Source organism: Chionomys nivalis, chromosome 4 (genome assembly GCF_950005125.1).
Source record: "Chionomys nivalis chromosome 4, mChiNiv1.1, whole genome shotgun sequence".
Classification (NCBI taxonomy): domain Eukaryota; kingdom Metazoa; phylum Chordata; class Mammalia; order Rodentia; family Cricetidae; genus Chionomys; species Chionomys nivalis.
The window spans coordinates 37,140,919-37,157,370 of NC_080089.1; the positions used below are offsets into that span (position 1 = coordinate 37,140,919).

Below are 16,452 nucleotides of genomic sequence, written 5' to 3' on the forward strand. Positions count from 1 at the left end.
AAGATAACTTCATTAAGTTTTCCAGCAGACTTTAGTCATTGTGTCTTCCACCTACCAATAATGAGAGAAATAACTTATGTAGATAAAAGTGATACTGATCCAAAAAGTGGTGGGGTGAGACAGTACATGTGGATACTGCAAAACAAAAGAGAATTTAAACTATCCCAGTCATTTTGGATGAATTAAAGCTGAGAAACAGCCGGGTGGTGGTGGCGCATGCCTTTAATCCCAGCACTCGGGAGGCAGAGACAGGCAGATCTCTGTGAGTTCGAGCCCAGCCTGGTCTACAAGAGCTAGTTCCAAGACAGGAACCAAAAACTACGGAGAAACCCTGTCTCGAAAAATCCAAAAAAAAAAAAAAAAAACAAAAAAAAAAAACCAAAACAAAAAAAAAAAAAAAACTGAGAGACAGATCACAAGGAAGTCTTCCAATGAAATTTTTTTCTGTCTCTCCAGATTTTCAATGACAAGCATGATGACTGGAAAAAATGGCTCCTTGGTGATTGAATTTGTTCTTGCTGGTTTGACAGATCGTCCAGAACTCCAGCTGCCCCTTTTTTTCCTGTTTCTAATGATCTACATTGTCACCGTGGTGGGAAACTTTGGCTTGATCACCCTGATTGGCCTCAATCCTCACCTGCACACTCCAATGTATTATTTCCTCTTCAACCTCTCCTTCATTGATCTCTGCTACTCTTCTGTCTTCAGTCCCAAAATGCTGATGAACTTTGTCTGTGAGAAGAATACCATCTCTTATGTAGGGTGCATGACTCAGCTGTTTCTCTTTCTCTTTTTTGTCATCTCTGAAGGCTACATGTTGACCTCAATGGCCTATGATCGCTATTCAGCCATATGTAATCCACTGCTCTACAAGGTCACGATGTCCCCTCAGGTATGTTATTTTCTATCTTTTGCTTCCTATGGAATGGCATTTGTTGGAGCCTCTGCCCACACAGGCTGCATGCTCAGACTGACCTTCTGCAATGCCAACGTCATCAACCATTACTTGTGTGACATTCTGCCCCTCCTTCAACTTTCTTGCACCAGCACCTATGTCAATGAGGTTGTAGTTCTCATAGTTGTAGGTATTAACATCACAGTCCCCAGTCTTACCATCCTCATATCCTACATTTTTATCCTGGCCAGCATTTTAAACATCAAATCCACGCAAGGAAGATCAAAAGCCTTCAGTACCTGTAGCTCTCACATCATGGCAATTTCTTTGTTTTTTGGATCAGGAGCATTCATGTACCTTAATCATTCTGAATCAATGGAGCAGGGAAAAGTTTCATCTGTTTTCTACACTAATGTGGTTCCCATGCTCAACCCTCTGATCTACAGTTTGAGGAATAAGGATGTCAAAATAGCACTAAAGAAAGTTTTGATTTAGTTCTTAGCAGATTCATATCCTAACTACAAATAAAATAAAATAAAATAAATAATTAAAATTTAAATTTAAAGATTCTTAAAATGATACTGTATTTTATGAAGATATTTTGTTTGTACCAAAGTGGTTTTTACGTATATTACTATGGCATTTCAAATTATTATTGATATTCTTACAGCTTGATATCACAACAATCATATTTAACACAGAGGCTATACCATATTATTATGCTATTATTTCAATAATTTCCCATCTGTTTTTAAGATTTAAGTATATGTGAGATAAGGAAGTACCCATAGAAATAATTTATCTTATTTGGATAGTACAGCAAGAATTTACTAACATTAGTAACAATAAAATATAATAAATATTTTAACTTTGATTAAATTGTTAAATAACTTTATGATGCAACTTTGAGTAGCATGGCTGTCTGTCAATCTTTTTTTTTTTTTTTTTTTTTTTTTTTTTTTTTTTTTTTTTTTTTTTTTTTTTTTTTTTTTTGGTTTTTCGAGACAGGGTTTCTCTGTGGTTTTGGAGCCTGTCCTGGAACTAGCTCTTGTAGACCAGGCTGGTCTCGAACTCACAGAGATCCACCTGCCTCTGCCTCCTGAGTGCTGGGATTAAAGGCGTGCGCCATCACCGCCCGGCTTGTCTGTCAATCTTTATCCAAGGCTCCTTCACATATACTCTAGTGCTCACTTTGTTATATCTCACATGCATCAGAAACACACACACAGTTTTACTCAAACATAATAGCTCATTTTTTGCTATGTATTAAGGCTGAACAATTTCTTCCCAGAGAGATCCAGTGTAATAAATAGGAAATGCTTCTTTGAAGATTCCCTATGGTCCTTCCAATAATCCTATTATCCTTTTAGAACTGTGCTTAGTCTAAATCTCCACCTAATCCTTCTACATCTCTTTTAAATGCCTGATTTTTCTCTTTTGATCTGAGGTTTTCCATACTGATCGAGCCTCACAATTATTGTAGCAACTGACTTGCAGCTTTGATCATTTTTTTGGATTCTAATTCTAAGTAGAACTTAATGTTACAGTTATATGAAAAGTTTATTAACTTGGTGTAATATGATAGTATTGTAAAAGTACACAAACTCATAAGATGGAATAGAAGAGTCAGAGATTTTCATGTAGGCATTTTATACATTTACAACAAATCATAATTTTGATTTCATTGGACAAAGAAAATAATTAAAATAATTTCTTCTTGTCCATGAAAAAAATCCATGTACAAAAGTCGATTCCTCAAAAATGGTCCAAAAGCATACACATAAACTTAAATTCTAAATCTTTAAAAATATGTTTGGGCAAGCTAAGATTCTTCATTTAGAAAACATTAAACCTAGAAGAAAAAAAGATAAATAAACTTAATTTAAGTAAGTACTTTGTATCAATAAAATATCTTAGGTCCATCAGACTGGAATAATATTTGTAGGATAGGTACCGAATTAAGATATACACAGGTTATATAATTAACAGAGTAATATATCAACCATTAAAGACCATTTAATACCATTTAATAAGTGGACAAATGTCTTAAAATACATGCTATGGAGGACATGCAAATAGTCAGTGGACATATACAAATGTGTTATTCTAGGTGACTGGGAGATATTATCCAGTTCTGTAGCCACTGGTGAGCCCATCGGTGTGGTTCTCACCGATGAATTCCTTAGTCAGTAGTTTGAAGAACAATGAAGTTATGGTTGCCCTGAGAAAATTCTGACCAGGAGGAAGATTTGACTGTAAATATATGTTGGGTGCCTGTTGCTTGGGTTCAGAGAAAGTTTGTATTCAATTACAATACTTCAACAGTGTAGTTTTTTCTATTTACTGTTCTTAATATTTATTGTATTTTTTGAATGTTCAATATTTTCAAGTAATAGTAGTATCATTATTAGGGACATTTAAAATATTAAACATAGTATATTAAAATAGATATTGATGCTGCTATGAAATCTAACCTTACATCTTCTGTATCATAATAGAGGAAATATGAGTCTTGTAAAACTTCTTTATGATCCTTCTGGAATATGTCTTCTTTTCTTGACCATTTATACAATACTATATGCCTGTATAATAACATACCTAAGAATAATTATAAAAACTTGATTGCTTTCCTACTACAAATATAAATTTACATTTATTTTTCTAGTAATGAAAATAATTCCTGCAATTGTCAATAAAACAACACTAGTGTGGCATTTTTTGTTCCCTGTATGGTTTCCATTTTGCTTTCTATGTGACTTTGCAGCATTGATCAGAACTTATGCTCCTCCTTTCTGCACACCTTCTATTGTAGTCACCATATTTCTTTCAATTTAATAGTCACAGATATGAAGACTTCTTTTTAAACAATATTTCATTTTTAGATTATAATATTATTTCATCATTTCCCTTTCCATTTCTTTCCATTAAAATATCTCATGTGCTGCTCCTTGCTTTCTTCTAAATTCATGGCCCTTTTCCCATTGTTTTTAAATGCATTTATTTCTATGTATGTATAGATTAATTCCTATGTACATAATACAACATGTTTAATCTGTGTAATTTTACTTGTATGTATGTTTGCCTTGTTGCAAATAATAGAAATGAGTTAATTTAAGATGTAAGAATTAGTTAACAGGAAGCCTGAGCTAATAAACCAGAGTATGTGGCTGATATTAAACCTCAAAATAACTATTATATAATTGGCTGCAGGAGCTAGTGAGCATGATCCAGTGGGAGGAGAAAAACCGGTCCAGGGGGATCAGTAGAATGGAGAATAGCTACAGATTATGTTGTATTGGGTGACCAATTGTTGTGTCATTGAGTGGGGAAGATATTTTCTCTCATTCTTAGCAAACCTTAGTTGCCTATTTATAATGTGTTTAGGGATTAAGTTGGTTCAGAAAAGTAGTAGCTGCAGATTCCCCTCTGTGATCTATGACGTCACTATCCTGGGGTAGGTGGCTAAGTTTCCAGTAGCAGACATGATTTCTATTCTGTTGAATAAGTCCTAAGTACAATTAAAGAGATGTTGTTTACCACCAAGATAGACATACCATTATTGCAATTTTAAGATTCTTTTTTCCTTTTACACATATAGATTTCCTGGCAAGTATTTTTGCAGAGTCATTGGTCTGGGTTGACGCCTCTGGTCTCTCCTGTATTTTGAGTCTGGGCGCTCACTGGGACTACTCCCCATGGATATCCTGTTGTTGTTCTCTGTTGTGGAAATCATTCAACTTTCGATCTACATGATCGGTACATTCATGTGTTTTAGCAGATCATAGATGGGTAGATATTAGAGTAGGCCAACTCATAATCCTCTTTTTGGTCCGGGCAGTTACTGGGTTGGTGAGCCCACCAGCTCTCTCAGTCTTCACCAGCAGCGTGAACTCTCAAGCATTGTCCTGGCTAGTTCACATCTTGTAGCATGAGCAAGGGGTGGGGCCAATTTTCTTGCTTTCATTGCTTCGGAGTTAGCTATTCCCACACCTATACTTTCAGGGCCAGCTCTACTGTCTTGCCCAAGGGAGGTGCAGATATTACTCTCCTGAGTGCTGTAGCTATTCAGTGGCAGGGACAGATGTTCTGCTCTTATGAGCTCAGGGCCAGCTCTCCCAGTGCCACAGGGGTCAAGTGGAGGGAGGCACCTCTTCCTAATCCATGCCACCTTATCAAAGATGATGGGTGGGGCCAGATCTCCCATTCCTTCATTCTCAGAGTAGGTTCACCTGCACTCTCATCAATAGGGTCAGCTCTACTGGGCTGTCAAGGCAAGATACGGGGCACACTTTCCTGAGTGCTAGAGTCAGTAAGCAGCAGGGTCATAGTCCTTGCCTACCACAAGTGGCTGGGACAAGGGAAGGAAGCCCTCTTTCTCTTCCCCTCACCACCGCATGGCAGATGAGTGGTTGTGGCTCACTATCTCACTCTCACACCCTCACGGCAAGCTCAGCCATGCCTCTGCCAACAGGGCCAACTCTATTGTGCTGTCCAGTTGAGATGCAGGGTCCACTTTCCTGAGTGCTGATGATGCTAAGTGGGAGAGTCACCTCCCTCTTCCATTGTAGGTAATGAGGGGTTAGGAGTAAGGGGACATCTCTCCCTGCCCATGTCACTGTATGACAGATGAGTAGCAGGAACAACACTCCCATAATCACAGCTTCAGGGCTGTCTCTACCACACCAACCAACAGTGCCAGTTCTATTTTGCAAACTAGGAGAGGTGCATGGCCTGTTCTCCTGAGTTCTGCTGCTGGTGAGGGACAGGAGAAGCTCTCACACCTTTATGACCTCAGGGTCAGCTCTTCCACCGGTCTCAGGCATAAAGGCAGTGGGAGGGGCATCTCTTGCCTCCACTCCCATAGCACCATATGGCAGATGAGGATTGTGACAAGATCTTTTGTACTCACGTTCTTAGGGTTAGTTTTCCTGTGCCCTGTCAGCAGGGTCAGCTATGCTATGCTGCCCAGATGAGGTACAGGACCCACTTTCCTGAGTGTTGCAGCTGGTTAAGGGAAGCGTCAGTACCCTGACCAATTGGACACAGTAGGACCAAGGAGATAGGGCTTCTTTCCCTCACTCCCACCAACACATGGCAGATGAGAGAGACAGTAAGAGCTCAGCCCTCTCATACCTTAAGGGTTGGCTCATCCTGTCCCTATCTACAGGTTCAACTCTACTGTGCTGTCCAGGTGAGGTCCAGAAACAATTCCTCAAATTGCTACAACTAGTGATGGGTTGGGTCAGGAACCCTACCTGCTGCAGGTAGCTAGGGATAAGGAGAAGAGGCCATGTTTCCATCCATCACCCATGACACCACATGGCAGATGAGGGGGGCATGGTCTGGTCTCTTATTTTCATACCCTCAGGGCCAGCTTACCAATGATTCCATGAACAGTGTCAACTCTATTGTGTTTGTTAGATGAGGTGTGGTATAGGACTCTCTCTCCTGAGTGCTTCAGAAGGTGAGTGGCAGGACCAGTTCTCCCTAATGCTGTAGCCAGTAAGGGGTTGGGTACATTTTCTATAGCCCTGTCCTCTAGGCCATCATAGTATCAAGAGGCAAGAACACCAACACAGACTGTGGCTGCACCAGTACCATGAACCCACACATGGACACTAGCAGCAGCCCATGCCCAGACATCACCATGGTCCTGAGTGGCAATCAAGCCAACCATCTCAACCATCTCCTCACCATTTTCACTTCTTCAGATCTGCCTCCTTCTGCAGAAAATGAACCATTCGTTCTCTCTCTCTCGCCCACAACACAACACATATTTGTTTTCCATAATACTGCTTATCCCTTTGTGGTGATGGGTCAGACCCTGTTTTCAACTTGGAGACTGAGGTGGTTTGCTCAGAGCCTGTGAATATGCCTCTTTGTCCCGCTCATGCCATCATGGCCTACTCTTAGAATTATTAAGCCATATATGTTTATTTTATATTAATTTTGAGGTTATATCAATTCCTTCTTCCCTCTCCTCTCTCATAATCAGCCAAATCCCTCACCCCTTTCCTTTATATAAATTTATATCTGTGTGGTTGTGTGTCTCTGAACGTTTTGGGGAAGTTGCTGGTAGAATTCAGAGTATCCCATAGGATCTCCTGAATCTGGAGTTAAAATCAACTATGAGTCACTTGAATTGGATGCTAGGCACCCAACCCTGTTCCTCTATAAGTCCTATTAGCCACTGTGGTGCCTATCCACCCTCTACTTTAGCTCTTTTTTATTCAGCACAGTGTAAGTAATTCTTTTCATTGTTTTTTTTTTTATTAAGATATACATTATTCTCTGTCCCAATCCTTCCTTTTCCCTCTTCTTCTATCCTCTCCTGTGACCCCCATGTTCTCAATTTACTCTGGAGATCTTGTCTTTTTCTCTTTCTTATGCAGATCCATGTATGCCTTTCTTAGGGTCCTCTTTGTTGCCTAGGTTCTCTGGGGTTATGAGTTGTAGGCTGTTTTTTCTTTGCTTTGTGTCTAGAAGCCACTTATGAGTAAGTAAATATATTTGTCTTTCTGCATCAATGTTACCTCACTCAATGTATTTTTCCTAGATCTATCCATTTGTCTGCAAATTTCAAGTTGTTATTGATGGGGCCACTAGGCAAGGAAAATACACAAAACAAACCAAACTAGAAAGTATGAAGTATAATGATATTTGTTTTCAGAGAATGAGGTATTATAGAGAAAATCCTAATGATTCAACAAAATATATGTAATTAGAAAGGAAATTTCATAAAATATAAGTCAACACTAAAAAATTAATTTTCATGTACTAACAATAACAATGAACAGCTTAAGAAAGAAAATTAATAAAATAAGTCTAGATAACAGAATATTAAAAATAATAAAATAATGGAGCCAGAGAGATAACTTTAAGTAAAGTGTTTGTTTCGAAGAATGAAGAGCTGAGAAGGTACATTAAAGATAAGCAACTCCATCCCAAGGTTTGATACGTGAAGGGAATAAAGACTCTCAACTGTGAAATTCTCATCTGTGTTTCTTGGATGTGGATTCTTTTTGACGTAGGCTGCTGTTATAGCTTCCCTACCATGATGGGATATACCCTCAGACAATGAACCCATGTAAACCATTTTTCAATCTGCTTCTGTCAGGCATTTATCACAGCAACAAGAAAATAACTAGTACTGCATCTAAAGGTGAAAGATTTTTCTACAGAATGACAGTATGAAAAATGAAAAAATAAGACTCATTGACTGAACAGGATAACCAAATAGAAATTTCTACCATGAGTTTTTATAAGTAATACTTTCTCAAGATATATAAGTCATTAATAGAAGCACTACTTGTGTTTCATGGGGTAGTGGGGAAGATTACATGCTACAACACTCTACACGTACCAGATACAGAACTTGGTAAGCAAAGACTACAGTATGGACAATTCTCATTTAAATGCAAAAACAAATCTAATTCATAGATTTCCTACAGAGGCTGAGATAATTGGAGAGATGAGAGTTTGTCTTTTTACATCCACTGGGGAATGAAAGCACAGAGTGAAGAGAAAATACAAGACTAATTTTGAATCCCTCAAGATCTAAAGACAGATTATCATCTAGGGTGTAAAATAATCCCCAAGTTCCTTATTCTAAATAAATACTAATCTCTGGGGAAGAGGCAGGAACATTGCCATCCTGCTTATAAGCAAAGGTATTTTTCAGGGAAGCTTAGATGAAATCTTCAGAGCCTTCTCAACTGGCAGTGTGATGATATTACAGATTATTTTTTTCTTCTTTTAGTAAAGACTTGAAGTATTAATCTCAAATAATTTCTTAAATTTCATAGATCATTCCAATATATTTAAGGCATTAAGTCCTTACTCTATCTTGCTAGAATGACAAGATATGAATCCTTGGAACCTGAAATTTTCTACAAGATAAACAGGGATAAATAGGAACCCAAAAGCTCTTTAAGGTTTGGACTGTGACTTCTAGCAAAGGGAATGGGTGTAATTCTGACTCCTTTGCCTGCTCTTTGGTCTCTTTTCCTCCTCTTAGGTTATCTTGTCTTGCCTCATTATAATGACTTTTGCCTTGAATCATTGTATCCTATTTTGTTGTGTTTGGTTTCTGTCTCTTGGAGGCTTGCTCTTCTCTGAAGAGAAACGGAGGCATACTGGACCAGAGGGAGAGGGAGGTATTGGAGAGATTGGAAGAGTGGAGGGAGGGGTGTATTGTATTAGTGTATTTTGGATGTATTGTAAGAGAAAAGAATGAGAGAGAGAGAGAAAGAGAGAGAGAGAGAGAGAGAGAGAGAGAGAGAGAGAGAATATGGATTCCAGGCATAGTAATAGGTTTCCTAATATAGAATGGTTTTCTGTTGAAATGTTGTTTCTTCCCTATCCTATACAACTTGAGGCTAAGTGGAAGTAGCAGAAGAAAACATTTGGAAATAGGAGAGTGGTAAGAGGCGTTGTTGGCTATTGGAATTGCAGCATCTCTGTTAGGGTTCTTCTGAATGGGCAGAACTCAAATCTTCGTGATTTATGACTCTCTGACATGGAGTAGCAGAGACATCAATCTTGTTCTTATAGTTTTATTTTAAACACATGCTTATAATTCGTGCCATAGAAGAGTATAAGAGTAGAATCTGTAGCAGCAGAAGCCAGCTCTGGCTTGCCAAGACTTCTACTTCAGACTTCATTGATGTGAAGAGAGCTCTAATAAAGAACAATATAGGTAGATTGAATCATTCTTATTCCTTTTGTCTTTTTCTTCTTCATTTTTGAATGCATGCTCTTATTGAAAAATAGTATTGAAATTTGATACTGCTGGCCTTAAGACTGTAAAATAATTAGCTTGTGATTTTAATAGTTGATTCTGCATACATATTTGGGTCTAGAAAAAACATTCCCAGAATATAAATCACAGGTGGGGAGGATCTATGTCTAGTGTGGATCATCACCTAATATAACTCTTTTTCTTGAGTTTACAGATTGCCATAGAGAAGAATGAATGCAGTAAATATCTCTTTGGTGACTGAATTCATTCTGGTAGGATTAACAGACCAGCCTGATCTCCAAATGCCACTGTTCTTTGTCTTTCTAGCAGTATATATGGTCACTGCATTGGGAAATTTGGGTTTAATGATTCTAGTTTTGCTGAATTCACATCTTCACACACCTATGTATTTTTTCCTTTTTAATTTGTCCTTCATAGACTTTTGTTATTCTTCTGTGTTAACTCCAAAAATGTTGATGAACTTCATATTAAGGAGGAATGTCATTTCCTATATGCAATGTATGACTCAGCTCTATTTCTTCTGTTTTTTTGTTGTTTCTGAATGCTATGTGCTGACTTCAATGGCCTATGATCGTTATGTGGCTATCTGTAATCCACTTTTGTATAATGTTGTCATGTCCCCTCAAGTCTGTTTAAATCTAATGCTTGGTTCATATTTAATGGCATTTTCTGATGCTGTAGCTCACACTGTATGCATGCTGAGATTAACCTTCTGTAATGCAAACACAATTAATCACTATTTCTGTGACATCCTCCCATTGCTCCAGCTTTCCTGTACTAGCACCTATGTTAATCAGCTTGTAGCTTATGTTGTAGTCATCATCAACATCATTGTTCCCACTCCTACCATAATTATCTCCTATGGTTTCATCCTTTCAAGCATCTTCCGCATCACTTCCTCTGAGGGCAGGTACAAAGCCTTCAGCACCTGCAGCTCCCATATCCTTGCTGTTTCTCTGTTTTTTGGTTCTGGAGCATTTATGTATTTCAAACCCTCCTCTGCTGAATCTGTGGATGGAGCAAAAATATCTTCTGTTTTTTATACCAATGTAGTTCCTATGATGAATCCCTTAATCTACAGTTTGAGAAATAAAGATGTTAAAGTTGCCCTAAGAAAAACCTTGGCAAGGTGGAAGGTTTGACTGGGTTCAATGTCTTCATGGCTGCACTTTTGAGTACATGTACAGTTTATATTTATCGAACACATTTGTTTGGCAGCTCTGTATCTCATGATTTTATTTAAGAAAATGTTCTTACTTTATTTTTTGATTTATTGAAACAAAAGAAAATATTACCAGACAGAGAAATGTAAGATTCAGCATAATGTGATAAAATGTGTATGTATGTGTATATATAATAAAACAAAACTGTCTGCTTTTCATCATATTATGAGACTGAAGGTAATGAAAAGAAACTACAAAAGTAAATTATTTCCTGGTCTTAAGCAATGAAAAGATGCTTATTCACTTTTGTGATAAAACATATGCTGAAAGCAACTTGGAGGAAGGGAATGGTTTCTCTGGCATACGACTTACAGTCTATCCAATATGGAAGTGAAGGAAAGAACGTGGAAGTGTAGCTTAAGCAGACAAATTGGAGGAATTCTTCTTAGTGGCTTGTTTTCAGAGGTTTGCTTTGCTTATATATGCCCAGTAGTATTACTTCCTAAAGTGGGCTGGACCATCTGACATAAATCATGTATCAAGATACAGAGTTTAATCCAGACAGGACCTATGGATAATTTTCACTTAACTATGGTCAACATAATTGTTCCTACTTCAACTATGTTTATCTCCTATGGTTTCATCATCTCCAGCATCACCCACATCCATTCCTCTGAGGGTAGGTCCAAAGCCTTCAGCACCTGCAGCTCCCACATCATTGCCCGTTTTTCTGTTCTTTGTTTCAAGTGCACTTGTGTATTTCAAACCCTCCTCAGCTGGGTCTTTGAATGAAGGAAAAATCTCTTCTATCTTTTATACCAATGTGATCCCCATGTTGAATCCCTTAATATACAGCTTAAGGAACAAAGTTATTAAAGTTGCCTTTAGGAAAACCCTGAGCAGCAGGAAGTTCTAAATGGACAGGGTTGTCTTTATGCCTCTTATTTTTACACAGAAGTAGTTCCAAATGATGTGTAATATTATATTGGGAGACATCTTCTTCTTTCATAGAAAATGTTTCACATCTCACTTTATTTTTTCCAGTTTAAGAACAGGCAGAATCTCTTGGTATAATCTTGAAACTACATCTGATTCTTTCTTCATTAAATGAAGTCTGAGTCTTCTAGATTTGATTTTAGTATTTCTAGAGTTAGACATCATCTTTTATGTCATTTATACCATTTCCATGCTCTGTCTTATTTCAAAAATAGTATTATTGAAGCAATTTAGCCTTTCCCCATTGATTAAAATTTGCCTTTTTTCCCTTTATCAACCAAATGAGGTCTTCAAATAGACAAGTGAAGCAACACTAGCACAGTGGTTTCAACTGTGTGCGGGCTTCTCATTTTGAATACAAGTTTAATTAATTAATTAAATTTAAGTAATGTGTAATTCAAACATCTGATTTTTTCTTTACATTTTTCCATTAGAAAGCAACATATTCCTTTTAATTGCCAGTGTAATAGGTATGATTTACTTGTTATTGATAACTTATTGCAAACTATAGAGTATCCTAATTGTTTCAGGTTTCAAGTGACCTATTAATTCACATGTTCTTTTGAATATTTTATTACTATTTTAGAAATATGAGCATGAGAATATATTTCATCTTTAAAACTGGATTGTGCTTTATGAATTCTGATGTTCTTGAAAAACCAGGAGAAATGCAGGCCTGCCTTTTCTCTATAGAGTCACAATTCTGACAGTGGGGACAGAAATCATTAACCTTGGTGGATGCCTGTTTTCTTGTTAAGTCACTAATTAATTGTATCCACATAGTTATATCGTTATTGTACCACAATGAACTGTGGTTTGCACTGGAGTGTAAAACAAAGCAGAAACCAGAGAACCTGGAGAGACACTGGCTTTAAGGGATCTGAGTTTGTCCCCAAGAACAGCAAAACTACATCACACCAAACACAATCTCAGCCCTAGGAGGGCAAGGCCATGTGGAGTCCCAGGTTCTCCGCTCAGCTATCTTAGGCTACTTGCTGAACCCCAGACTGGTGAGAGAGCATGTCAAAAAGGGTGAACGATGCCTAAAGAATGAACCTCAGGTTGTCCTTTAACTTTCATACAAATCTATCCCCCACCACACACAGTCATGACCACTTAAAAGCAAAATTTCATCACATAATTATTATAGGAATTAGTGGAGACAAGTGAGGACAGTTTGTTAAGCCAATTTGACAATGGACTTTTGGGAACTAGCTTCCCCTGGCTTCTATATGACTGGGAGCTGTTTCCCCACAGAGGTCTATCCTCCCTGAGCCCGGTGGACCACCGGAGAGGAAAGGGAGAGGATGAGCAATTACCAGGAATCTTTGGAGTTCTTCTGCTTTCAGGATTAGTTCAAAGGTTTCCAGTAGAAACATCTTTAAAACATTCAGGACATTAAGCCCCCAAATGGCTGTCTTCAATGCCATTGTTTACAAAGCTCACCCAGGGTCATTTAATTATTTAAATTTTATTAGGTGATCAGAAGCAAGCCATTGCCAGCCTGTAGAATCATTTCTGGTAGAAAACCTCTCTCTGGTAGAGACATCAAAAGGTTAGAGAGTCAGTAATCAGCCGCATATTAAGATGCTATAGATATGCATATGTTATTTAATATTCCATGCATCTTTGTGTCCCCATTAGTTATCTGTTTGACACTTTGTCTTGGAGTATTGCCTTTTAGGGAATTATTCAGAGATGCCAATAATGGAATGACAATAAGAGTCATTATTTTTTTAAATTTCTGTTTTATATGTGTGATGTTATTAAGGGTGTTTTAGGCTATAACAGATACGTGAAGACCAGAAGACAGCTTTGTGAGTTGTACATTATATCATATGCATAAAGTGATCAAGATTACCAACCTTGAACACCACAGATGTTTTCCTGTGATTTTTCTCACTAATTCTCAAATAAAGTCAGTTTAAAGATAACATCAGTAAATTATTGTATTTTTTCAGATTGTAAATATTTTCATAGGAGCAGAGAATAAAGCAAGAAAATTGAATAATAAATACTATTTACAAATTGAAAAAAAATAAAAAAAATAAAACTGGATTGTGTTTAATTGTTGTGGACTCCTGTGTTTAGAGTTTTTGCAGTGGTCACTTTATTTTGAATTGTTCCTTTGGTTAGAACAAGCCAGGAATTTTGCAGTAATGAGTTTAGTTCATCTACAAAATTAAAATTATATAATTGGAATGTTTCAAGTATCTAGTAACTCAATAAATAAAATCCAGGGACAGAAAGTATGCCATCAAAAGTCATTAAAGCAGGAGCCACAAATAGCGACAGTGAATAAATAGTTTTCCCCTACAATTGGCTCACTGAGGGGTTCTGGCAATCATAGTGTCATCAGAATCTTAACTTTCTTCTGTTGAGCATTGCAAATATTTCCCTTGCTTTATTAACCTCACATTATCTTTCTCTCCACCAATGACTGTGCATTAATATTGTTTGGAGTAATGAAGATTATTTTATTGGGAAATAAAGGCAGGCTACATTTGCTGAGTCCAAGTAGAGTGAGGATAGCTAAGTCAATGAATAAAGAGAGTGGCCATTGAGACTCTAGTTAGGATGAGAGCTTCAGACAGTGCAGGGCAGTCAATGGAAGCCTCTGTGGCTTCTTTTAGCTTTTCTGGAACTTGATGTTGTACTGGCTTTGAGAGTGGCTCCAGCTCATACCCAGGGTGCTAAAGGCAAAATGCTTCTCAGGAATGAAGGCAGTAAAAAAGATTTCTACAATAACTTTACACAGACTAATGCTCTTTTAAAGTGCTCTTTTTTGTTCTTTTTCTATGCTGATGATAGTGTCCTACATCTAGATTTTATATACTTCTTCTGAAATCTATTCTCTTATAGGAGCCTTGAAGCAAAGAGGAGCTAAGTCATTCACCATGGCAACCAAAAGGTCCAAGACCATAGTAGCAAAACCTCAACAAGACAAGGGGGTGCACAGTTTCTAATGACAACTTTGAGACACAGACCCATTGTTAGTAGACTTGCACGTGAAGAATTGGCATGCTTTTCTTAGTAACCTTGGTTGGACTTTTGTGACTCTTAGCTTTCATCTTTCCTTTTTCTATTGTATTTATGGAGCTATATATTTTTCTCTGCTCCCTTATCTTCCTCTCCCTTCCTCCTTCGTCCTCCCCTTTCCCCTTTTACCATGTCCCTTTATCCCCATGCTCCCAGTTTACTCAAGAGATTTTGTCTTTCTCTACTTTCCATGTATATTAGATCCATGTGTTTCTCTCTTAGGGTTCTCTTTGTTTTGTAGGTTCTCTGGGGTTGTGAATTGTAGGCTGGTTTTCTTTTCTTTATGTCTAAAAGCCATTTATGAATGAGTACATATATTATATGTCTTTATGGATCTGGATCACCTCACTTAATATGATGTTTTCTAGATCCATACATTTGCCTTCAAATTTCAAGATGTTATTATTTTTTCCACTGTGTAGTATTCTATGGTGTATAGTTTTTGTTTCACAAAAAGTCTTTAGTTTAGTTGGTCTTATTCTGCGGTGAAAAATGAGCTAATTATGTGTAGTTAGGAAGTCAGGCTTGTAGGTGTCTGTAGTCCTTGTGAACAACATATGAAGAATGTCCCAGTATATATTCTATATATCAAAACTACCTGCCTAAATGAAGAAGTCATATATTTGACCATCCACCGATATGTGTGCTCATATGAGTGAGATGCAATCATAAGGTTACATGTATGAAAATGCATCATATCAGGGAGGTATCATAGCTGTTATTATACAAGTGAAATTACAGAAAAATAAATATGCAGTTTTCAGAATAAGCTGTAATTGTGTTGTGGCTTGTAACAGCTCATAATAAATGTAACAAACAACATGGAAATTGTGAGGATTGAAACATATCTCTGTAGAGGTTAAAAAACTTAAGTTAATTGACAATTAAGAAATGTTTAACTCAAAGGAAGTTAGAGGTAAGTAAATTATTCCATCATTGTTGACTTTCATATGGGTTTTCCAAGGAGGATTTCTCTGCAAAGTGAACAAAATATCTACCAAATGAACTGTAATAGCATAAGAAAAGTATCAAGCACAAAGAGATTATTTCTAAATAAATACTAAAGAGCTGCCTTTTTCCCAGTGTGAAACAATGTGAGTGGATAAAGTATTTATAGTCAAGAGTCTTTTTAAAAACAACCACCTGAAACTGGGCTGTGGCGTCACACACCTTTAATCCTAGCACTTGAGAGGCAGAGATGGGCAAATCTCTATGCATTCAAGGCCATGCTGGTTAGTTCCAGGACAGCAAGGACTGTTTCACAGAGAAACCTGTCTCAAGGAAACAAAAGAAGAAACAAACAAACAAAAACAAAAAAGAAAACAAATCATGAAACATGAAAAATTGTAGTTACTCTGGCAAGACTTCATTCTAGATAGAGAAGATAGAGGTAATCTTCCACAGTGTTTAGGAACAGAGGAATCCCATCCATACTGTTATTCTGTTTTTGTTTTCTCAAAATATAAATTAGTGAGGGGATGTTATATATTAATGTAACATCAATCATGAACAGAAGTAAAGCATATTCACTATGGAGGGCAACCACTTTTTAAACAGTACAGGACACACCCAAACACAAAGTTATTGACATAGGAAGG

The 16,452-nt window shown here is 37.3% G+C and overlaps 2 protein-coding genes across 2 annotated transcripts; both read left to right on the forward strand.

The window, feature by feature from the left end:
• Window positions 1-445: 445 nt before the first annotated feature.
• On the forward strand, window positions 446-1,390 carry LOC130872935 (olfactory receptor 147-like). Its single transcript, XM_057767342.1, has one exon. The coding sequence runs from the start codon at window positions 464-466 to the stop codon at window positions 1,388-1,390; it is 927 nt and encodes a 308-aa protein (XP_057623325.1). The 5' UTR covers window positions 446-463.
• Window positions 1,391-8,264: 6,874 nt separating this feature from the next.
• Window positions 8,265-10,798, forward strand: LOC130872809 (olfactory receptor 8B3-like). Its single transcript, XM_057767076.1, has 2 exons — window positions 8,265-8,273; window positions 9,860-10,798. The coding sequence occupies exon 2, from the start codon at window positions 9,866-9,868 to the stop codon at window positions 10,796-10,798; it is 933 nt and encodes a 310-aa protein (XP_057623059.1). The 5' UTR covers window positions 8,265-8,273; window positions 9,860-9,865.
• The last annotated feature ends 5,654 nt before the right edge of the window (window positions 10,799-16,452 follow it).